Source organism: Haemaphysalis longicornis, unplaced genomic scaffold (genome assembly GCF_048455015.1).
Source record: "Haemaphysalis longicornis isolate Haplotype H1 unplaced genomic scaffold, Haemaphysalis longicornis Haplotype H1 scaffold_4, whole genome shotgun sequence".
NCBI classification, from domain to species: Eukaryota; Metazoa; Arthropoda; class Arachnida; order Ixodida; family Ixodidae; genus Haemaphysalis; species Haemaphysalis longicornis.
In genome coordinates, this window is record NW_027526361.1 from 103,399,749 (window position 1) to 103,423,488 (window position 23,740).

Below are 23,740 nucleotides of genomic sequence, written 5' to 3' on the forward strand. Positions count from 1 at the left end.
CTCATTACCAGTAAGCTTCTTCAAGTCTTACCGGACCGAAAAGTTCTTGTCAAGGTGACCCGTGAGGTTTTCCTCACGTTCTTCGCCCCGGAAGAGTGCATTAAAAACGGACAGTCGTGTTTATTGTAAGTATTTCTTCGCAATCAGGTACTGTAACATTTCTTTCGTGGTTTGATTTTATGACAGTGTCGTCATCAATATCCAGGAGAGCTTTGAGTCATGAGGCCATAATGAAGGGCGCCTTCTTCACTGTGGCTTCACTCAGGCAGTAGGAGATCTCTGGGATCACGGTGGTGGCCGGCCTCGCACGCCGACGGTGATACTCTTGATCTTCAGTACGGAGACACTCGCTCTTTCAAACTCCAGCGGAACCTGCAACATAAAGCAAGAAAGCGAAGGAAAAGGAATTGGGTCACACATCACGTGCACTCTGGAGTTTTTGAGCTCAGAAGTCTTTAGAGCTATGGCTCCCTGCTTTGAGGGCTCAAGGTGCCAGCTTGTGCAGTAGACACTCAACTTTTTGTGATAAACAAAATATATCCTGTTGTAAGAACTTGTGGTGTAACGGCATCCAAAATGATGCGGAGTCAATAAAGGTTAGAGTTAAAGCTAATGGATGCGCAGATAGGTGAGTCTATTTCACAGTTACGCAGTATTTGAACTGTCTGTGAGTAACCACTTTAAAGGGATATTAATCGTCTGATGTTATTTTACATTGCTTTTAAAAATAAAAAACAGAGCTTTAGAAAGGAGCGCGGAGATTCGGCGTCGTGTGGGAATTCCATCATATATCTATATGTTATGACTACGTGTCTTGCTCAACGCCGACTATCATATGCCATTTTCCTCTTGTACCATAAACAAGGGACATGGCCCGATCGTATCTACACAATTTGCATCGAAAAGCCTCCTCTTTTTTAGCTTTCTTTTTTCGACAGTGCTGAGACGTGGACCACCCATGCACTAGGTGAAAAGGCACAAATGCAGAGACGCATTCAGGGGAACAAAAAGTGTCTCATCCAGGAGAACATGTTTTTACTGGTAGCCTTTCTTGGGCTACTTAAACCCAAAAAGTTCAGCCTGCCTGTCTGGCCTGCCTGCCCGCCCGCCTGCCCGCCCGCCTACCTGCCCGCCCGCCTGCCTGCCTGCCTGCCTGCCTGCCTGCCTGGTCCTCGTATCTGCCACCCGGTCAAAGATTAAAAATATCTGAAACGACGAGTTTAAATAGGCAAAACATTTACAATCTACTCAATCTGGTACCACACACCATAGTTGTCAACATTTTAGAGCAAAAGAAAAGAATAATCATCTTGCAGGCAAAACATCACTACACAACTCCTACTAGGCAGTGTTATTTTATTAGACGTAAATGTGTGGTTAATGTTTTCAATGAAAATAAAAAAATACGCGTTGAAAACAATGTTTTGATCCATAAATGCAAAAAAAAAGAAATCTCGCAGTTGTGACTAGACCTCAGGGCTGCATTTATTTATTTATTTATTTATTTATTTATTTATTTATTTATTTATTTATTTAGAATATCTCTGAAGGCCCTCTCGCGGAGGGTATTACAAAGGGGGGGGTAATATATATAATATAACAAATTAATAACTAGTCGCACAAATGCACAAACTGGACAAACTATAAACATTAAAGGGACCCGGCAACACTTTCGATAAACGCTTTCCCTTTTTCCTTCTCGTTTGGAAGCACTGGGAAAGCTACAGTTATCTGCGCCATTTGCTCGTCGCACCAGACACGCCTTCCGTGTCTGCCTTGTTTTTGTCGCTTTATTTTTAAAGTTCTATCGAAAAGCGGTCATTGCGGCAACTCAAAGAAAACCGACCAAGAGCCGCTACATGACCTCAGGGACGTAATTCTGGTGGTCGAACAACGTCAAGACCGGGAAAGAGAGAAAAATCTTTTGGGCGAGTTTTCAAATTATCTGATGGGCATAGAGCAGTAATTTCTGGCCGAGGTACTTTGTGAACCCTACTCTAAGTAGCGGGTGTGTTGGGTTACTCCGTTCTGCAAGCATGTAAGAATCGAAAAAGTTGAAAAAAGTGTTGCGGGGTCCTTTAAAAATGAAATACAAGGCTTAATATTCTTGTCCTATAATAAATATTAATCATAAATACACAAAATAGAGTGTGACTAAACGAAACACAAAACGTAAGTAATCTCGCCTACATAACACAAACGAGCACTTGTTTACTTATTTACTTGTTGCCATTTGCTTTACTTTTATTTGTTTTTTTTCTCTATATGTTGTTTTATCTCTGTTTCCTCTCTCTCTCTTTTCTATCACTCTTTTTTCCTTCTCTCTCTTTCTATCTTGCTACATGATGCAGCAACGTATTACTATTAAGGGGGCGCAGACCTTTGTCAAGCCGCGTATCGCAGGCTTTTTGTCTGCCCCCTGGCACCTGTATGAATTTGCAGTTGTCAAATAAAAATTGATTGATTGATTGATTAATTGATTGATTGATTGATTGATTGATTGATTGATTGATTGATTGATTGATTGATTGATTGATTGATTGATTGATTGATTGATTGATTGATTGATTGATTGATTGATTGATAATGATCCAGCACATAGCAAAAGCACGTGTGAAATGGATAAGGCAATTGCAGCATCAATTAAGAGCAGGAACCACAAAAAAATGCATGTTGCACTGAAGTCAAACATCAATTTTTTGTCACCGTTTGTAGTATAAAAAGGGAAAGAAAAAAAGAAGGGTGGGTATGAAGGGCTGACGCACTTACATTCGTATTCAGTGGCTTCTGAAATGTATTTATATCGGTGATGTTGGGATCTTTAATGGCAAGTTATTCCACACGGTTGTTGTGCGTAGTATTAACGACATTGCATAATTTGCTGGGCGACACGTGAAGCGTTCGATCTTAAAGGATTATTACGGCGGGGAAAGATAGCAGGGGGTGGCCTAGAGAAGTCCTCGTGAAGGGATGCATGGTGGTGGAGCCTGTGAAGTAGCGATTAACGAGCGGTGTTGCAACGACATGATAACTCTTGCAGTTCGGCACTATTCCGCAGTGCAGTTACGCTGGTGTGACGTGTGGGACGTGAGTGTGACGTCAGATAAAACTGTACTGAAAAAAAAAAAACTCGCAACTTTCCCCTAGAAAACCATTTGTAACAAAACAGGCATGATAACTACCGGTGAACGTGTACGCAGATCCTATTTCGAAGCGAAAATGGGCCAGATCCTGTTGTGGCACGGATCAAAATAAGCTAAATCCATTTTCCCGATAGCAGTGCGCTTTTGCTTTGACGTCATATAACCAACACGGCAGCCCCTTTGTGAGTTTCCGCCTAGGGATGTCAGGCGAGATGAAATAAATATTTAAGACATAATTAATTATTTAAAATAACATCTAATTATTTACCTAATTTTTAATTACTTGCGGGGGTAACCATTTTCTAGCTGGCATGTAAACCATATCTCATAACAGCTTTGAAAGTGTTGCACTTAAGTCCCATATCAAAGTTTCACTGTTTCCTCAAATTCTTTTTGGGTGGATTTGACTATTTCCAGAAAAAAAAAAGCTTCTCAAATATGTACAACACCAGCGTGAACAAACATGCCTAACAGCAAATAAACTCAAACTTATAGCCCCACACCAGCAGGCGTTCCGGTGTCCACCCTTGGGTGAAACAAACTACGCCTGCTGGTTGTCTTTCCTTTCCTTGTTAACAAAAAAATCATTCATTCATTCATTCATTCATTCATAGCTTTAAAGGAGTCTTGGAGCCAATATACCTGCCACCTGAATCCATTTTAAGCTATCTCAATCCACATTCCCCCGTTTTAATCCACCTTTTTCCCACCTGACTTTTCATTACCATCAATCACTAATCGATCATTATTCCATCGTAATCAACTTTAACTCACCTTACTAAACATGACCATCAATCATTAGTCAATCAGTTATTACTTCGGAGATTGTTACCATCCCTTATACACGGCTGGCATGCTTTGGTTCACTTGCCACGTTCGTTAGGTCACGAGATAATTTTTTTCCGAGATTTTGTAGCATTCATGTCGATGTCAAGGTCATTCAAGGTCACCTTGCAATAATACACGTACAATGTGACCTAAAAAGGGGGTCCTTATAAGGCTTTTGCCTTAATACAAGAAGGATGTACACCCGGTGTCAAAAGTTTCTGGGACGCGATTTCGAAAACAGAAGTCAAATTCTCTGCTGTCGCGTGGCTAAGAACTTGATTTCCCATCCTAAGCGAAGCATCAGATTTATAAGCATCATCTCCATACGCACAGAAGGAGCTTATTTACCAGGCAGCAGAGAAATTGTCTTTCATTTTGGAAATCGCGCCCCGGAAACTCTTGACGCCGGGTGTACTTCGGGGCTTCTTCAGTACAGTAATCTGGCGCTCTCCTCTCGGTTTCCTTGCCCGTAAAGGAGGACACCATAATCACTGCTCAGTGCATCACGGGGTAACTGACCTTTGTTTTATCCGTGCGCACAAACTGCACGCTGCGCACGGAATGAGCGAGGCCCATCTTCATGACCTGCAAGCCGAAGCGCATGCCAACGCAGTTTCGGGGTCCCGCGCCGAAGGGCAGGTACGAGTAGGGTTTGATGGAAGAGACATTCTCGTCGCTGAACCTGGAACAAAAAAAGAAGAAACAAGCAATGCTGTGCCTTCGGGTCTAATTAATTACTTTTGCGCACGTATTCGATCCTGTGTGTCACAGCGGTGCTTATCAGGGAATGTGACATAAAGTACAGCCAAAGGTCTTTCCAGCACGTACACGACGTTCATGCGTGCATCTGCAAATCACTCCGTCGCAGGCAACTCAACCCAGCTCAATCAATATATGAGCATGTTGTAATTCTTGCTTTTGTGCGGTGGTAGAGAACGAATACGCTGCTGTGCGCTTGAAGTTCCGCACGACGGTGACTAGCAGTGTAGCGCCGCAACCACGAGGATTACGAGAGAACATGGAGCACGTTTTCTCTGTGGAGACAGCATAAGGAAGCGTAGTGATTACAATTTCACTTTGCTCATACTTCACCATCATAAAACATAAATTAGACGCTCTAACTGTCTGCGCGAGAGCTGGTGTGATAGACTAACCACTTTCTCATTGATTGCGAGCGGAAGATTCGTTCTGATCGATGCACTACACGTGCGAAGTATACCCATCGTAGTGTAAGTGCCGCACCGTCGTTACCTACACGTTAGCTACGCGGAGTAGGGAAGAGCAGCGTCGTCACATTTCGCCCTCTGGCGCCGCTGAAAATCATCGAAGAAGCAAAAGGAAAATCGTATTTCCGGAAATTAAAAGAGAAAGATCTATAAAAATCTATCGAGGCGCCTGAGCTTTCTCGCGTGGTTTGATAATGTGTGAGCATCCCTTCTTTTTGAGTTATGGCACTGAGTTACCTTGCGGACTTTGGGGTCGGTAAGTTTAGCGATGCTGAGTGTATGATGCCGCGAAACACGCACGATTTATAATAGACCACATTTCAACCTTTCCATCATTAACATTTTTAGGGGCGACGCCCCTTAGAGGCTGGGGCTGTCGGCTTCTCCTGTCGTCGTCATCGTAATCGTCGTTCGTCTCATGTAGTCACGGTACTAAAACACCGGGAAACTCGTTTACGCCTCGTGCTGGAACGTAACGCGTGCTAAAAAATAACGGGACTTTACGCCTCGCGCTGGAGCGCTTACTTTTACAGCAAAGCTGTATACCTCTACCCCACAACGGTTTCATCTCCGTTGGCAAAAACGACAAGGCGCCAAAAATGCACTTATACACTGCATGCTTCGCCCCTCCCCAGGTTTCACGTTAGTGGAGATGGCCCGGGAATTTTTTTACTTGAATTTTTAAATGCGGAGCATTTCTTAGGCTCGCGATGTCACTCGACGATGTTGTCGGCGCCATCCACACGCTCACTGCGCATGCGCGTCGCGTCGAGGCGCAGGTGCGCGTCTCTCCCCCGTACCCTCCTCGCTCTCAACAACAGGTGCGGCGGTGCGGGAGGAGCGCGTGTACCCCGTGCGCTCCGTCGCTCTCAACAACAGCTGCGGCGGTGCGGGGGGAGCGCGTCTGTGCACGCATGCGTCGTAGCTACCCGTGCGCTGCGTCGCGCTCAACAGTAACGGCGGCAGGGCGTGTACACGTGATAACGGCGTGGTTGGTGCGTGGAAAGTTCGCGCGCTTGTGTACGGAAGTGTGCGCATGCGCGTCTCTCCCCCGTACTCCTCTTCCTCGAACGCGGGCGGTGTGTATATAAGCGGCGGAGCGCGCGTTCGGAATTCAGTCAAGGGCGTCTTTGCTTGGCTTTCGCTTGACTTGACGCTTTGCTTGACGGCACCAAGCAATAAAGACAGACTTTAACTTTACACTCCTTGCCTTCGCTTCTCCTTCATTCAATAAATAAGACTAATAAAGACGAAATAACAATTACGCATTCCCAAACCATACCCAATTACGCAACATTCACGCGATACCCCACCACACTGCGACGCATTTACTCGAGTTCCCCCCGTGGGAAGATGCGGGCGGGTTTTTTTTGTCTTCTTTGTCGGTTTTATGACTAAGCTTAACGTTAGATAGCGTCATCTTAATGACGCCCGAAGCAGTGTCAATCTGATCATACGTCAAGGTGCGGATACCGGTTTACGACGTTAGCCCTGAAAGAGGGACATTAGGATTAACTCCGGGTCATCACAATCTAGCGTCACACCCTTCCGCTGCTGAGCTAGCAGTTCGCTTGGTCACATTCTGACATTTTCACATTTCTTCATAAAGGGGCCCTGCAACACTTTTTTCATATTTTTTTTTATCTTAAATGCTTGAAGAACTTCGTCACCCAACACACCCAGTACTTAGATTAGGGTGCCGCAAAGTACCTCAGCCAAAAGTTACTGCTCTATGCACATCAGATAACTTGTAAACTCGCTCAAAAAATTTGTCTGTCTTTCCCGGTCTTGACGTTCTTCGACGGCTCGAATTACGTCACTAAGGCCATGTAGTGGCTGTTGACCGGTTTTCCTTCAGTTGCAGCAGTGAACGCTTTTCAATGGCAAGTTTTTAAAAAAAGTCCCAAAAACAGAGCAGAAATGGAAGGCGTATACGTGGTGCGACGAGCAAATCACGCAGTGCCGCTTCGTGCTGGCGATAACTATAGCTTTCGCAGTGGTTCCAGACGCGAAGAAAAGAGTGAAAGCGCTTATCGAATGTGTTGCACGGTCCATATAAACCGCTGGGCACTCGATAAAGATTTATAGTACACCATCATTCCTTTTCGCTCAGCCGTATCTCGTGTACCAGCCAATCCAACCAACAGGGGCACCAGGCTGCCGCAACCTCGTGTTCGCAGCTCATATGGACGGACGTCAGGCAAACGCATACCGGCGTTAGCAACCAATGGCGATATCAGGCACACACATTCCACTTTCTGAGCGAAGGCATATCCGCCAATGCACATGCATATACTCGCGTTCGCAGCCAATGGGAATTTTGCGCCCATGCACGTTCCTGGCGCCACCTTGTGGCTACGCAGATCCGGGGACGGCGCTTTCATCACCGCCTGAACCATGTAATGCTTGAGCAGGATTGAGCGTGAAAAGAGCTCCCCGCGTGTCATTCGCTACCCCGCCCCGTACACCGCCTGCAAAGCAGTATTACGCTCGCGTCCCACACCTGACAGCACAGCTGTGCGCGAAAATAAACTTTTAGGCGTTAAATTATAAGCGGACTTCTAAACTACAATGTTGGAGTGTAGAAGGGTGACAACTACCATTACGGCATCGTTTTGCAAACACTATGAAATCATGACCACACTGAAATTTGAGAGTGTAACCATGCATCTTAATCACCTCCAACCCCTTTAAACATTGTATACTGGGGCGCGTTACGTTTTGTTTTATCTGAGTCTGACAGCTGGCATTTAAAAAATAGTTCATTTATGCTACCGAGTGAGACGACATCCACGTCGGCAGCAAAGGTTGGTATCTCCATGGCGGGGAAGAGCCGCGCTTGCTGTTGCAGATTTTGGTGATTGCGTGGCTGCAGATTACGACGGCAGTCGTGTATATCAGCCGCTTTGGCGCACCTTATGTGGCAGAAATGTGTTGCCTACCTAGAGCTTCTCTTTTGGCGGGCTACCACTTTTCCCCATGTATTCACATTGGCTGCCAAAAAAAAGGGCAACGATTGGACTGTTTGGCTGCAGTGAGGCTGTTGAAGAGCTGGCTTGGCTGTAGGTGCCAGCTGAAGAGTGACACAGCTAGTATAAAAATTCAGCCCATTCCTTTCCGGACAACAGGCACCTAATGCAATTCATATTCCATTCCTCTAAGCATTGTCGCCATTCCATTCCCATTCCGTTACGGGGCCCCAAAAAAGTGTAATGAAGCAGAGCCTTTCCAATTCCGGTGTGGTGACCTCACAACACTAGTCCAGAGCCGCAGGGTGCTGAGCCACGCGAATTTTGATTGATGCGGTCTTGGAGCCGCTCGCTCGAATTTCGCACGCTGTCTTTAAAGCTCGGATAAATCCTACATAGTATAAATTTTCGCTGGACCTGCCGCATTCTGTTTCTTTGCAAGTGTGTAATTTAAAATGTTCTGTAAGTTTCACTTCTTAAAAAGATCAATATCGTAAAGTAATTCCTTAAATGACCAAAGTAAACAAATTCGTCTCAGATGGTCCGCGCCACATTGAATGAATATTATTTCTTACTAGACAATGTCACATTTCTAATTTTATACTTTGCTCGGAGTTTCTTAAAACAGCTTGCATTTGCATCACTTTTTGCATAAAGCTCTCACCTTTCGGGGTCAAATGTATCCGGATTCGGGAAGAAGTCAGCATCACGGTGCATGGCGTAGACTGGAACAATGATGGCGGTGCCCTTGGGTAACCTTATCGTTGTATCCCCCAGCTGGTAATCGACGATAGCGGTTCTCTCTACCCTGTGCGAAAAAGGAAGTGTAGAAACTTACAGGTACACATGGTATGTCGTCTGCGGACTTCGCTGAGCTTGTTTTATCTTCTAATGCCGCTGTTGCTCTTTAGTTTTGCAGCAAGGGTTTCAAAAAGCCGCATTACTTTTGCTATAACGACTTAGTTCGTTACCTGGCTATTTTAATCCACTTATAATTTGGTCATGCCGCATAGTGTAACAAAGCCTATGATTTGTGTGTAAGGTCGAAGCCATATAAGTACAAGGGGATTATTATAGAAACATAAATCTTTCTCATTTGTGATACCCTTCGCAAAAATGAATAGAATAGAATAAGAGATCAGCAGTGCCGACCTAAATCCAACAGCCAGTTTCACTGAAAAAATCCTTCCGAAAATTGTAATTTTGTGTGATTTCCGGCATACGTCAATTCATTTCGATAAGGTAGCATTTATGCGAATCACTGCAGGAGATTTTTTTAACTATTTTGCTAAAACTATTATCCTTCTTGGGTAATCAGCATTATGTATCTTGGCCTTTAGATTTGAGATCACCTTGCTTCCACTAAACGCGTTGACTGCGTAAATTAAAAAAATATGGTTTGCGTGCATAAATACGCACGCGAACCATATTTTTTAATGCGTACGAATCTTTTTGCAGCAACCTGGGGTTGTTGGAAAAATTGGGGACGTTCGGACCATATACTCATTCTCACTTTTCGTGTTTCAGTAGTTTCTGCTGGTGCCAAAATCGCTAGCACCAGCTGTGTGTCACCCACAATAGCGAGTCTGAAGACGAAGTATAGCCCCTCTTCCCTATCACCGCTTAGCTTTCCATGGCGGGAGGGCAGAACAATGGCAGCTAGACCCAGCATCCTTTGTACTGGAGCAACCAGCTGATGATCACAACACGGCACTCAGGGTTTTCACCGACGGTTCGGTTGACCAAGTAACTGTACGGGTATGTGTTGCCTTCGCGTGTTGGGAATTATATCGAGCGTACACGAGACACTTTGCGACAACATGACATTAGAGTTGGCCGGGCTAACAGCCATTCAACGGCCGTCACAATGGACGGCCGTCAGACACGTCAGACTGGATCAAACAGTCCGTGATCGTCACACAAGCGATAACCGTTTTATGCCGGCTGAAACGACCAGGCAAAACTTCTGGGGTTGTCATGGAAGTCTGGGGATAAGTCAGCTTGCTGGGGGCCCACGGACGTCTTGGGACCATTTCCTCAAACTCAGCCCAAGCGCGCATCTCTGGCAACTACAAGGCATCAAGCCGCAAGAGAACCATCAACTGGGCGATGTTAGATCAGGCGGGTCCCAACCTTCTCCTTTGAGCTTCGACATCTCCCATAGCTTCCTCGAGTCATAGCGCCGTTATCAGAATCTCAGGACGTGTCAATTGATAATTCTTTTTTGGACGTCGAGTGCTACACTGGCCCTACTCAAAACTAAGCGAAACTGCGCTACGCGCGTTTCTAGATTTCGAAGCGGCCGAATAGTTGCGGTAGAGTAACTCGCAATTAGGTGTCAAAAAAATTTCGTCTCTAAGATCTTCAACAGGTATTTTGCTTTGTGCTTAAGCAACAAATTTAGGCATACCTTTATTTTTTTTCAAAATTAGTTGTTTTTTAGCTTTGACCAACTAGAACACGAATAACGCCGTAAGATAAATACAATTAAGCATTGCGAATTAAAATATGGTATTTAACTTACATCAATTCAGTGTTTAGAAGACGATTGGGAGACATCCAACTATAGATGATACTTAAACGTGAAGCATTTTGCATACCTGACTCCTGGAGGGTACAGCCGCATGATCTCCGACACAACGCAGTGCAGGTACGGAAGCTTCGAAATGACGTCCCCACTTGGATTTTCCCCCTGCGGTAGAGTTGACTTGCTATGTAAAGGATACTGTGCATATGTAATATTTAGCCCTACCATGCAGTCTTACCATGAAAGACTACATGGTGCACAAATGTGCGCCTTCATAGTGAGCACCACGTGTTTGCAGGCAATCAAAGCCGGTATACCCGCGAAAGCCAATTAGTACGAAAGGACAACACAAGCTTTCACCCCATTGTGAACAAAGCTTCCGTAGTAAAGACGGAACTATTATTGTTTATTCTTGTTTTTAAAGTTATGGGAGTTCTTTGGACGGTGTCTGTCGTTTTTATTTTTTTTTATCCTACGCATGAATCCTATGCAAAACGTGGAGCGGACGGGAACGAGCTCGCGCGCTAGAAAAACGCATAGAACGACCAGAGAACGTGATCTACGTTGACGCAGCCGAATATTGTACCCGCGACGCCATGACGGTAGGGACAGTCGATCGTTAGGGACCATTACTCACGGCCGCATCGCTCGCTACGGTGCGACGTATACGGAAGGTGAGGAGGTGTTCATTTCCATGACCATATCCAACACCAGCACAAAAATAATTGTTAGCGACTCGAAATCGGCCGTCAGAAATTTTTGAAAAGGCAGCGTATCCCCTCGAACCAGGAGCATACTCGAGAAAGCGAAAAAAAATGGATAAAATTCAAATAACCTGGACGCCAGCACACTCGGGTCTGGCAGGAAACGAGAGGGCCCATGACGCCGCCCGAGGTTTACTCGAACAGGCAGACCCCACCTCACCCGACCTCGTCAGATCGCAGAGACCTGAGGAGGTGGGTTGAGATGGTGTCATACAGAGAAATCATAGATCCTTACAGATTAGCAAGACGAAAGTATCCCGCCGCGCACCGCAGCCTCACTAAAAGAGACTCTGTGTTGTGGAGGCAGTTACAGACGAACCCGTTTCGAAACCCGGTTGCGCTCAGTTGCTGCTACCTCGAAATATCCTAGAGAGATTGTATGGCATGCGTGGGTCGGGCGGACCGCTACCACATGCTATGGTTGTGCCCCGCAAGACAGAATCAAAATAGTGCAGCAAATGCTAGGAGAAACTCGTTTACCGTAACGAACATGAAATTACAACATACAAACCACGTTTTCAGAAAAGGTCAGTGGAAGTAACGCAAGGAACCGGTCAGATTCCGTAATTTATACTACTCCCTTCCTTGAATAAAATGAGCAGATGCAGCTGGAGACGGGAGCCACGCCACCTTACCACTCACTTTTTAAGTTACGTTCAAGTGATTACCCATCAATGGTTTGCCAATGTTGATCAACTGTATTTAGGTTTTAAAAAACTTACACAATCAATGCAACAAGAAATTTCCGCACCCTGTAGCATGCACGACTCAGAGAGTAGCACGAAACAGCAACCGCGCAGATTGGATACAGAAAGCACTTAAGTAATTGCAAACATATTGTTTTAAAATGTAGAGACTATGACAGTTGTTATCAAAGCGAAAGGCCTGCGCGTGAGTACAGCTTTGTTGCTACCCTTATGCAGTTATCGGCGACACTTTTCAGCATGCCGCTGATTTTGTGCAGCTGCTGAATTGTTTCTTAACAGCAGCGAACTTGTCGAACCATTTGAAAGCATCAGTAATTGCGTGACTGGTGTTCTTGTCTCCAACCAGTCGAGGCTTACGTGGACGTCGAAGCACTCGTCGATCTCCTTGCGCAGCCTGTCTTGCACGTTCGGATTCAGCGCCAGCTCGTAGGCAGCACAGCCCATCAAGGTGGAGAGCGAGTCGTAGCCGGCAAGGAAGATCTGCACGCACTGCGCCAGGGCCTCGTCCTCGCTCAGCGCTGAACAGCGAACGGAAAGCGCGCATTACGTATGCCCGTCTGTGAAAGGAAGGGGGACTTGGCTTTTCAGACCTGTGATATCGAAATCATTGTTGTGTGAACGGCGCACATGTAATGAAGAAGGTAAGACTCTGGAGGTTCACGCGATAGCGAAAATACGGAATAACTGCAGCTGGTGCACCAAGCATGTATGCTGCCACTACAGCACAGAGACGACAGATCGATTGCACGACTGAGCTTTTCAGAATGGTCGGTTTTACCGAAACTTGTTAGCAAAAGACCAAAAAGGCCAGTGACATGCTAAAACCAATCATGACCCCTAGAAAGAAAACAAATCGATCGACTTTCTCGTAACTTGGCCATTGTAGTCATAGCTCCAAGATGCTCTAAGTCTCGGGCACGGGCGAGCGTTATCCGCGCGTTAAATCTTTAGAATGGGTGTGAATTTCTTACCCTTCTGTGTTTTTTGTGCATAGAAGTGGTACGAAAATTCGCCTTCAACATCTGTCGTTTCTCCTCCCAGTACATTTTGCTTTCCTTCGCCGAATGACTCCACCAGGAAGTTGTCCTGATCGTTGTCCCACGTACTATATACACGCAGCACAAATATTAGCAGCACATCACATCCATACTTGCACAACAAATGTGGCAAATTACAGTGTTACGTCCCGCGCAGAATGAAAAAAATGAGAGAAGCTCACACTAACGCGTAAGAATTCGAGGCATCGAAGCTGTACGCAACCTTCGTGACCATCACGACGGTTTAAGTCCACGATTGCAGCCGATTTGCTTCTTCTTTTCTGCCACAAACTACCTTTACTTCATCATTGTTGCTACAACAGTGAGCTCCCTTCATTTTTTTGGAAGTCATAATCATTAGACTTCGCCTTGGGGCGTACGCTATGACGTTTCTTTCTCGTTCCGAGCAAGTGTTGCCGGGGTTACGCCGAACGCTGGAGGTTTTTTTTTTTTCCCCAATCTTTGCCAGTTTCCCTAAGTGGGCATGTTTGGCTTGACAAACGTGCGCCGGGGACACTGGGCGGTTGCCGCGAGGCACGCACATCCGAGTGCTCGGCATTTTCTTGGTATTTTTAACTGCGGACACGAAAAGTAACGATTTGCTAAACAGCTACGCTGTTAATATTTACACGCTAGGTACATATTTGTGCATATCTTATTTACACCGTGGCATGCACAGCCATCTGCGAGAAGTCAGACGCCCATCCTATATGGCACAACAACCATGATAGGCTATATGGCAGTACGTTCCAATGCCTTGAGCTGGGCTACTCCCCCTCCCCCAAACTATCTCTTTTCCGTTGCGTGATAGTGAAACAACAGTCCTTTAGATTCGAAAGATTTTGTGTTTTATAGTGCCCCCAGCGTTTGTCCGCAAGCAAATGATGCCATATTCCCTGAGAAATTAATCAATTTAGGTTAAAATGTTGATTCTCCCGCCAAATCGTGAGTTTTCATAACGTCAGCAGTGAGGTCATACGTGCGCGCATTCAAACCAACTTCCAGTGTGCCATTCGGCTGCTTTGCTTGCCGTCAGCCCTCCCAGATGGCGCTACTATAGTCATCCACAAACAGTTGCCCGCCGCTGCTTTGTTGGTGACCCTATTTCACCTGGCTTGTTTTTTTTTTGTTGTTGTTTTTTTGCGGTACAAAGTAATCGTGTCCTGAAACATGGGGTATCCTCGACAAAGGTCACGTAAGACAACGTCGCTCACGTGAATCCACCAGTGTCGAGTAAGACAACTTCAAAGCGGCGGGGTACTGTGCAGCTAAATCAAGCATAGTGCGCCCAGTACCCACAGCAATGTGCATCGGTACTTCTATTTTTACGTGTATTTTCGCAACTTTCATTGTTTACCGCACCATCCTTACTGCTGTAAGATCAATATGCATTGCATTTAAGCGCAAATAGCTCGTTCGGAAAGCCTATAAGCCGTGCCTCATTAGCGTTTCCTTTTGCTGGCCTCAGCCAATCGCACAGCTGCAGGCTCATATAACATCACAGGTTCTGTTGCGGGAAATGAGCTAGTGGGTCGCATTGCCATTCCCTGTTTTCCTAATTATGTAGCTTATTTGAGTGAAGTGTGCATTAAAAGCAGCGTCAGTATGATTCTAACGAGGCAATCTTTCGAATGAACCAAACTTGTGTTTTGTCTGCTTGGCCCCTATAAAGTGTGCGCGTAGCGATGCGTAGTCGTGAAGCTCTCCGCTCCTATGGTTTAGCCATGTGGTTCTCCGTTATAAAACCACTCGTCGTTTGGATGTGCATTGCTAATCCCACACAAAGTTGCTTCCATTCGGTAAGAAAGAGCTTAAAACAAAATAACGATTGCCCTTTCGTTAAGCGCTTCCACTGTGAACGAAATGTCATTAATTGCACCGTTAACGCTTACCTTTGGAGGTACGCGTGCTAGCGTTTTGCAGCTGGGAGTCGAGATCGAACATCGACGCTTCCTTCCCGCTCAACGTGTCGGCACCTTCAGCTTTCAGGTTGCCCTCGTGGGCGTCCATCATGAGCTGCAGAAAGTCCTCATGCCGCTGCAAAGTGCGGAGCAGAAAAATATTTGCGCTAACCAAAAGACGCCGTAAAGGGCCTAAACAAAGGTCAGAGAGAAACGTTTACAAGTTGCGCGGTCGAGTGGTGCAATACTTGTACGGTGGCTGAGGCAATCGTAGTAGAAGTTGCCGCCCTATATTTTTTTCGAGCGATCAAGGATGTTTCTTTGTGCAGCTGCTCCCAGGCTTCCACGGTTCGTAGTCGTAATAGGACAACGTTACCCTCGTTTATTCCTTACGAGACTTGCATATACTTGCAGGTGCTACGCACCACAAGGAGTTGAATTTTTCAATGTTCGAGCCACAATGAACGACTCCCACTGGTGGGGGGGTCCGACTGAACTACTGCGAAGCGAAATAATAAGCAACTGCGGACTGATGTAATGTGTACGTACCAAACTTGAAACCTGATGAGTAGAGGAGCACAACGATTTGAAGTGACCATTTGTTCAATGTCTTTTAAAGTGTCTTGCGCACACCAGGCATAGTCACGGGATTGTACGTCCAAGCATGTACCTCTGTACTCTATATTGTGCGCAATAACACCAAGTGCGCAGTTCTTTCTTCATCAATTATCTTTAAATGTAGCAGTCATGGGAGCGCCTCCTTTATTTTGCGTCTAAGCACTTGGCGATCCCTCGAAAAGTTCTTGACTGTTACAAGATTCAGTTTGAAATTTTCGCGACTATTCACCGATGTAATTTAGACTTTAATAAGGGATTGTCACGATTAAGTCAATAAATTATTGCCAGTGAGGAAACGACTCATAACTGAGATTATCCTGACTATTTAACTATTTAATTTCGAATTAAGTTTTATACAGCGATAGTCACGATTAAGCCAATAAATTATTATGTCGAAGTGAAAAATGACTTCTGGGGTGTGCATTGAGAGACTTTACATGTACTTTATTCTGTGATGCGGGCCGATATGTTTTTGATAATATATCCCGCACTGATTACCTCTGTGCGTTGAAGATAGCTAAAAACTGCTTCCTAGGTTTTTTTTTTAATGCTTGCTGATACACCGACGATGCTCAGGTTACATTTCGCACCGTGGCAGCATCCAAGGGATATGGTCGCAACGTTACTATGTACAGTGCTCTGCGTTGTCTGAAAGAGGTTAAATCTGTATCCTTCCTCCACTTACACGTTTTAGTTGCAACATTGACAGATATTAATCGCAGTATTTTCTCTCATGAATTGATAACCATGTTCCAATCTTTATGCATCCGTATTTATATGGTCATTGGTTCTAATGCAGGAAAGGATACCCGTTCGAAAGGGAGATAGGTACTACTGGTTGCTTCAAAAGAAAAACGTTCTACTCTGAGGAAAAAATACGCAAAATAGACGTTTCGGGCTGAGATTTCTTTCAAACGAGGCGCAAGCTTACCAGTGCCCGTAGCTACTATGAAGTAGGATGGGCAGCTCCAACAATGCCTTGAAATGCGATTTACAATGTGTACGAAGACCCAAAATTAAGCCATTATCGGCCGTCAGAGTCTCATGATCGCTTGTGACATTAACCTATGTGAACAGTACAGTGAACTAGTAGCGTCAGATCGCGTTTCCTCTACCACGAGGGAAGCCCATTTTTTGGCTTGATAGCTCGATGCAGAATTGAGTATTTGCTTACACCGCGTATGTTGTTATTCCCACTTTTATTGCGAAAGCGTCAAGTGGCTCATTGAACGACAAGGTCGCCGTCCCAAAAACGCGGCACACAAATTACCATCGACGTTGCATGACTTCTGGGGTGTGCATCCCTCAGTAAAAAAAAAAAAAAAAAATCCCGGGCCATCTCTACTAACGTGAAACCTGGGGAGGGGCAAAGCATGATGCAGTGTATGAGAGTATTCTTGGCGCCTTGGCGTTTTTTTCAACAGAGATGAAACCGTTGGTGGGTAGAGGTATACAGCTTTGCAGTAAAAGTCTCGTGCCCTTGAAGCACAAAGCTCTGTAGCGCAAGGCGTAAACGAGTGCCCCTGTGTTTTTTTAGTACGCGTTATGTCCTAGCGCGAGGCGTAAACGACCTTCCCGGTGTTTTAGTACCGTGACTACACGAGACGACGATTACGACGACGACGACAGGAGACGCCAACAACACCAGCCCCCAATGGGCTTCACCCCTTAAAAAACACAAAGGAAAGAAACTCGCGCTTCTAGACAATGCCTGGAAAGCGCAGCACCCAGGGGTGCACCAGTCACCAGAGACAGAGGGCCCTCCCCGCGGAAGAAACCGCCACCCGTCATTTAATTCGAAATTTAGGCTATAGAGTTCGCTATTCGTAAGAAGTGTCCGTGCTTCTTCAAAATTATTTATACTCTGAGTGGTATGTTGCATTTGTTTTAGCTCTCAAAGGATCACGTTTCGTATGCAGTGTCTTACATTGTTCTTTGTGTTAAACTGTTCGTCTGCGTTGCTGAGGCCTTCTTTGACAGAATAAGTGAAATAAGTATGAGCTGCCGGTATGGTGCAGAAAACACTCAACTCGCATACATACCTGGTGGTGTTCTTTTCGTTTTTTGATGATCCCCAAGGAAAAATTTTTGAAGTACTGGAAGACCGCTGCATTTAACGGACGTATTTTGAGAGCTTGTGACACGTCGGTGAATAGTGCTGTAACAGAGAAAAAATATATATAATGAATTTTAGTTTCTATGCTTGGCGCCTATGATGTTGAGAATAAATGTGAACCCGATGTTTGACCACAGTTAGGGAAACAAAACCTCATGATGCATTTTCTCTACTTAATCAAATCAGCAGCCATGCAATCAAATAAGAGCCTACTTTTTTATCGCAACAAAGAACGTTCCTATCAATCATCTTCAGTCGTTGTTTTGTCCTACCCGAACAATGAGAAGTTGCACTGAACTGAACGGAGCCGCACAAAATAGAACATTTTTGTAGCGTATACGGACATGCGTACAACCTACCCTTATATTTTTTTCTTTAGTTCAGCACCGTTCATTTTTATCTAGTCATTAGGTTAATCTATTACCGAATGAACTGTGCAGTCATGCGTATACAATGTTATCGTTTCATAACACGTCTCGAAAAACATATTTTTAAAAAATTGGAAACAGTAACTTAGTTTCTTCAGTAACTTCACCAACTTTCAGGAGGACAGCTTAGAATTTCAGATTGAATTCTTTCATATTATAGCAAACATTGCTGCCAATGGGAAAAAAAGGAACAATTTTCTTATAAACAGAACAATTTTTAGTATGTTTTGTAGGGTACAGAGCGGCTTTTTCTGGGGCACCTTATCGAAAGACTTGGCCAAATCGACAAAAATTGCATCTACTTGCAATCGCTCGTTAATAGTTAGAACAAAATGATGAGCTACTTTTACAAAATGAGTTGTAGTTGTCGTTGGGTAGGAGAAAGGACTTAGCGGAAAAGTATTTTTTAGTCTAGCAACAATAGACACCACGCCTGGCATGACAACAATAGATTCTTTATTAACCGCTGGTAGACAAGATCTAGCAGGAACATTGTGTTGGTGGCACGGATGAAAGGATGGAAGGCAGGAAGAATCTAGAATAAAGGCAGGAAGTTAACCTGGCTAGAGCCTAGTTTGCTATCCTTCACGTGGAAAAGGGTACATAGGTAAAAAGAGAAAGGAAAGAATTAAGAAAAATTGTAGCAGACAGGGCTGAAAGTACCAGTAAAAGTAGAAGGATGACTAGGCCAACTCCTCAAACGTTGGCCTGGACGTTCTGTTTTCATTGCATTGGAAATTAGAACACATATTGGCCAGAATACATACTGCCCAGGAGAATTCTCTGTTAATCGTTTGTCTATTATTTTGCTGCCAGCGCCTACTCGTACCTTTTCCACTGATGAAAGCTGATTTTTGCTGGGATCAGGCCACGCCCGTCTGTCGTGATTGATCGAAAAAGAGGGTAACGCGCTCCTCGCTTTCTTAGATCACTCTCGTTTAATCGACAGCGGGATCGATCTCACTAGAAGTTTTCAGAAGCGGCTACACTAAATACACGCATTTTACGTATCGCAGCATTATATTCACCGAATCTCTGGTGTGCGTGTTTTTCTGTACGGCTGCTTCTTCGACGTTTGGTGCTTCGACACTATACCTACGAGGACACGTTAATTTCAGTCAGCCTTTATAGTACAATAACATATGGGTGCCGATGCAGACATTAAGGCAAGCACAAAGCGACAGTGTGGAAGCCTGCACATATAAAAGCGTGTGATGCGGAACTGTGAAATCGTGCCAATATAGGTCAGTGTATGTGTGTAAAATTAATTTATGCAACCAACGAGGACAAAGAGAACTGAAGGAACCACAAGCGCCGATCGTTCCCTCAAAATGGGTTTTCTTGATCAGCCTTCTTCATCAAGAAATTTCTCAAAGGACCAAAATAAACTTCGAAACGCCGTTTCTTACTTGTAAAAACCAGTTGGGGTCTCAGGTCGTTAGAAAAAGCCTTGTTGGCATTCATCACAAATTCGTTGCTGGAATCCGTATGCGAATCCAATTTTGTGCCGAAGGCGCACCTGGCGATGACGTCCATTCCGTAGTTACCAAAGAACCTGCGACATGTTACATTCGCAGCTGCATATCTCTTTCTTTAAGAGTGCTTAGTTGCAGCAAATGTGGACTTCCTGGGAAGTGAATTGTGTTTCCGGTATGGGAAGAACTAAAATGTGTCAGTACCCGAATAAAGCGTCCTTCACATGCCACAGTTATGTTAAAAGCAAGACAATATAGCATACACTCTTCCTTTTGGCTGTTATTTTCTTTTTCACGAGTATTGTGCGAATTGCGCAATGCCTGGGAGGAGTTATGCAGCCCGAAAGAGAGACGGTGCACGCTTTATGCAGTATTTGCTATACTTGCCTGCAGCTCACGCTACTAAATGTTCGCCCTTGCAACCACTAAACTTGCGTTCAATTATATACAGCAGGATAACCGATCATATAACGTGCTTGTGTTTTCGTTTCCCGCAGTAAGTTATAAAAATGGCCTTTGAGTGGTAATTAGAACGTGTAGAGCAGGCTGAGGCAAAAAGCTCTATAAACCAAGACCTACAACAAGTGCATGAAAATAAACCTGGCGCTTTTTCCCTTTGTGTTCACCTGCCGCTGCCACCACATCATCGGGGGTGCGAGTGACTCCGGCTGCAAACTGTGCCACGTCCAGAGACCGGTCTTAATGTTCTCTGCGACAACCCGTGCTACGTGAATTCGCGAGAGGAGTTAGCGGCATAATGATCCGCGCTTTGAACTTTGCGGTCGTGTCAAGGGATGTGCCTGCTGGGACCTTGGTCGAACCGGCGCGTGCACACGACAAATTCAAGCTGACTGACATTTTTGCAAAGCAGCGGCTTGGAAGCTGAACTGTATACCTTAGAAAGACTTAAAGACGTTGTACAAGGTGCAAATATCAGTTGGGCCCATCTTGCTGAACTGTATAATACAAAGACAATAACGTTCTACATATAGCCATGCCTTTATCCTCGTCATTTACCGGCGTTATCTGTTCCTTCCTCTTAACGCACAACGAGTAACTGTTAAGGGCTGCAGGTACCATCAAACAGATCTCTGTTTTTGTGGCGCCGCACGAACCGTTACCTTAAAACACGTAACGTCCGCGAATCCACCTGAGCGAAAAGCAAAACAGTGCCTGGGGACAGGCATGCCGAGCCAGCAAGAGCTTGTCTGGGTAGTTAGGCAACGCCGAGCTGGAGAATGCAGAGCCAGCAAGAAAAAAGAGGTGACGTCTTTGTTGCTAGGTAAGGCCCAACCTCAGTGAAAAGTTTGAGACGGCACCATGTCCTCCAACGTTCGAAAAATGTAAAAAGCGCGCATAGCATGTAGTTCGTTCTGCCATGGCCTCTGATTAAATCATCGCATCATCTCAGCGAAACATGCTGACCTGCCGCACTCATCACTTAGCGGCGGTCTCGACTGGGATGGTCACCACAGCCCGGAGACAATGCAACGAGACGGAGAAGAAGGAATAATGTGGAACACCGCGCCATGTTCAACCAACTTAGGGAAGGTAATACCCCTGTCAAACGTGCCTATTTAAGTGCACTTATGCCGAGTACACTCGGCCTCCCCGAATGACACTTTGGCTGCGCGCTGCTAAACGATGAAACAAAGTGCCCTTGGCCGTGATGTCAGTGAAGATAGCCGGCGTGAATATTACGCAAAATTACTTGAAATTCCCCATCTTCATAACGTGAGAAATAATGTAATCATTTCATTTTCTTTGCATTGTTTAAAATCGCAATCGGCGCCTCGCACACGTCCACAAAAAACGGAGTCGGGACAGCGACTGAACACCGGCAACCGGCGCAGATGCCCTCACTGTTATTCCCTGCGCAGCGAATAGCAGCAGCATTATCGTTCGGGGGAAATTATCTGAAAGCGTGGAATATAACAGAGAAAGCTGAAGTGGGAACACAATCACAGGGTGACAAGAAACTTCCTACGAGAATGCCACAGAGAACGGCTGCCATGAAGCAAAACCCCACCAGGCGGCGCTGGCACGTCGTTGAGAGAGAGGTTATTTTCTTGTTTTTCGTCGCTGCTTCTCTTTTTGCAAAGGTAAATCAGCAATCTCACGAGATTACTCACTCGTCGGGCTGGACCCGGTAAAGTGTGTTTGGGGAACACACTCAGCTTACAGTGCGTTCCTTGTAAAGCGTCATTCGTGTTTGCCGTTTAGCTGCTCCCGAATGACATTTCAGCCGAGTGCACTCTGTGGAAGTGCACTTAAATAGGCACGTTTGACAGGGGTATTCATCGCGGTGCGGTGCAAATTAACACTTAGTGCCAGAGAGGCAGAAGAGGTGGCGCCTCCGCCATAGGCAATGCTCGGGCGCGTTGCCGCTCCCGGTTTTCTCTGCTCGCTGTTGTAGGACGCGCGTACCAAGAGAGGATCGCGTGTTGACTCCTTGTCCGTTGCCGGGTTACTACCTGCACCAACGCCAACGCTTTGGAGGTTGAGCTCATGCCGGCGTATACAGTTGAACCTGGATGTAACGAACCTCTATGTAACGAATTCCTGGATTTAACGAGGTGTTTGAATTGCCTATTGCCACCCCCATTGGCGCCCATGTGTTTGTGACCTCTGTGTAACGAAACGTCACGGCGATTAACCTTGATGTAACGAAATCGGCGAGCTGATCAGTCATTATCTTTTTTTTTTTAGATGCGACGAACCTCTTGCCCGGGGGTATGTCCCTCCGGCGTCGCTGTCGCGGCGTCCGCACACCACCTGCGCATGCGCAAACTCTCCTCCGTTCTTCTCGCCAACAGCTGTGTGCAACGCGCTCTCTCTGTCTCATTATCATAACAGCTGCGCGCGCTTCGCTGACGCTTCTCTCTCGCATTTGCTCTCGCTGCGCATGCGCAACTCTCCTCCGTTCGTCTCCTCTCCTTCAAGTGCTGAATATAAAGCGGTGAGCGCGCTGCGCCGGTTCAGTCAAGTGCGTTCGCTTGTCTGCGCTTGACTTTGCTTGTGCTTCGCTTCTCATGTCGCGTATGCATGTGCATGAAAAGTAAAATTACGCTCATCTTTCCGCGTATGAGAACACCCGCGTGTGATTGAATGCATCATACGCGTTCACAACCCGTTTCACGCGATTTAGAGGATCAACCCAATAGAAGCGCCAATTGAACCCCCCCCCCCCGATGAGTCGCATCACATCAGGGTTCCCTCGCGGGAAGATGGGCGTAATTTTTACTTTTACTCAAAAATCGGCCGGAGAAATGAACTAATTTAGCGAATACTTGCACTACCGTAAGAAGCCAGCAGCAATGAAAACGTCTGGAATTGCCTAAACACTAAATTCACAATAATGGTGATGATGACGATGATGATGAACGGAGGGGCTAGCACCACCCGTTGCTAACGTAGCAGTCACTTCTGGTTCTGCTTGTGTATCGTGACACCACACCAGCCAGCAAGAGTACTACCCTGCACCGTTTTTTTTTTTTTTTTTGCCCGCTCCGCAAACTACGGTGCGTTTCCACGTGTGAGTGCGCTTTCGGTTCCAGGCTTAAGTTTTGAGGTGCTAAGCCGTCCTGTCGGCGTGTAGTCGCGCGTCTCCAATTCTATCAGTGGTATCGGTTCGTCGGTGATGAGTGCTGCTGCTAGAAAACGAAAAGTTGTATCTTTTCAAGAAAAGCGCACAATTTTAAATGCCATCTCCGCTGGCGAGAAAGAAGAATGTTCCCACGTCGTACCCCAGCTAGCACCCTCTCAACATTCTACAATCTTGAGTGCGGTAAAGAGCGTCAAGTTCGCGAAAAGGCACCTTTTCGGCATACGTTTGGTTCTTGTAACGCGTTAAAGCACCGAAAAGTGTCAAAAGTCAAAAGTGATTCCTAAGTTACGTTTGTTAATACAGGTAAATGACCTTGCTTTTTTGGGGGGCGCAGTGTAGAGCCTGGGCTCGTGCGAAAGCAGGTGCAACTCACGCAGTTTTTCGCTGGGAAATG

General features: G+C 45.6%; 1 protein-coding gene across 1 annotated transcript in view; it reads right to left on the reverse strand.

Annotated features, from left to right (window-relative positions):
* Positions 1-235: 235 nt before the first annotated feature.
* Positions 236-23,740, reverse strand: part of LOC144179907 (uncharacterized) — a 518,871-nt gene continuing 495,366 nt past the window's right edge. The window contains exons 21-28 of the mRNA XM_077708329.1: positions 19,674-19,819; positions 17,763-17,878; positions 15,094-15,238; positions 12,522-12,682; positions 10,767-10,858; positions 8,831-8,974; positions 4,491-4,653; positions 236-372 (exon numbers count right to left, since the gene is read on the reverse strand). Of these exons, the coding sequence (XP_077564455.1) occupies positions 286-372; positions 4,491-4,653; positions 8,831-8,974; positions 10,767-10,858; positions 12,522-12,682; positions 15,094-15,238; positions 17,763-17,878; positions 19,674-19,819 (1,054 nt within the window). The 3' untranslated portion in view covers positions 236-285. The remainder of the gene's footprint in view (positions 373-4,490; positions 4,654-8,830; positions 8,975-10,766; positions 10,859-12,521; positions 12,683-15,093; positions 15,239-17,762; positions 17,879-19,673; positions 19,820-23,740) is intronic.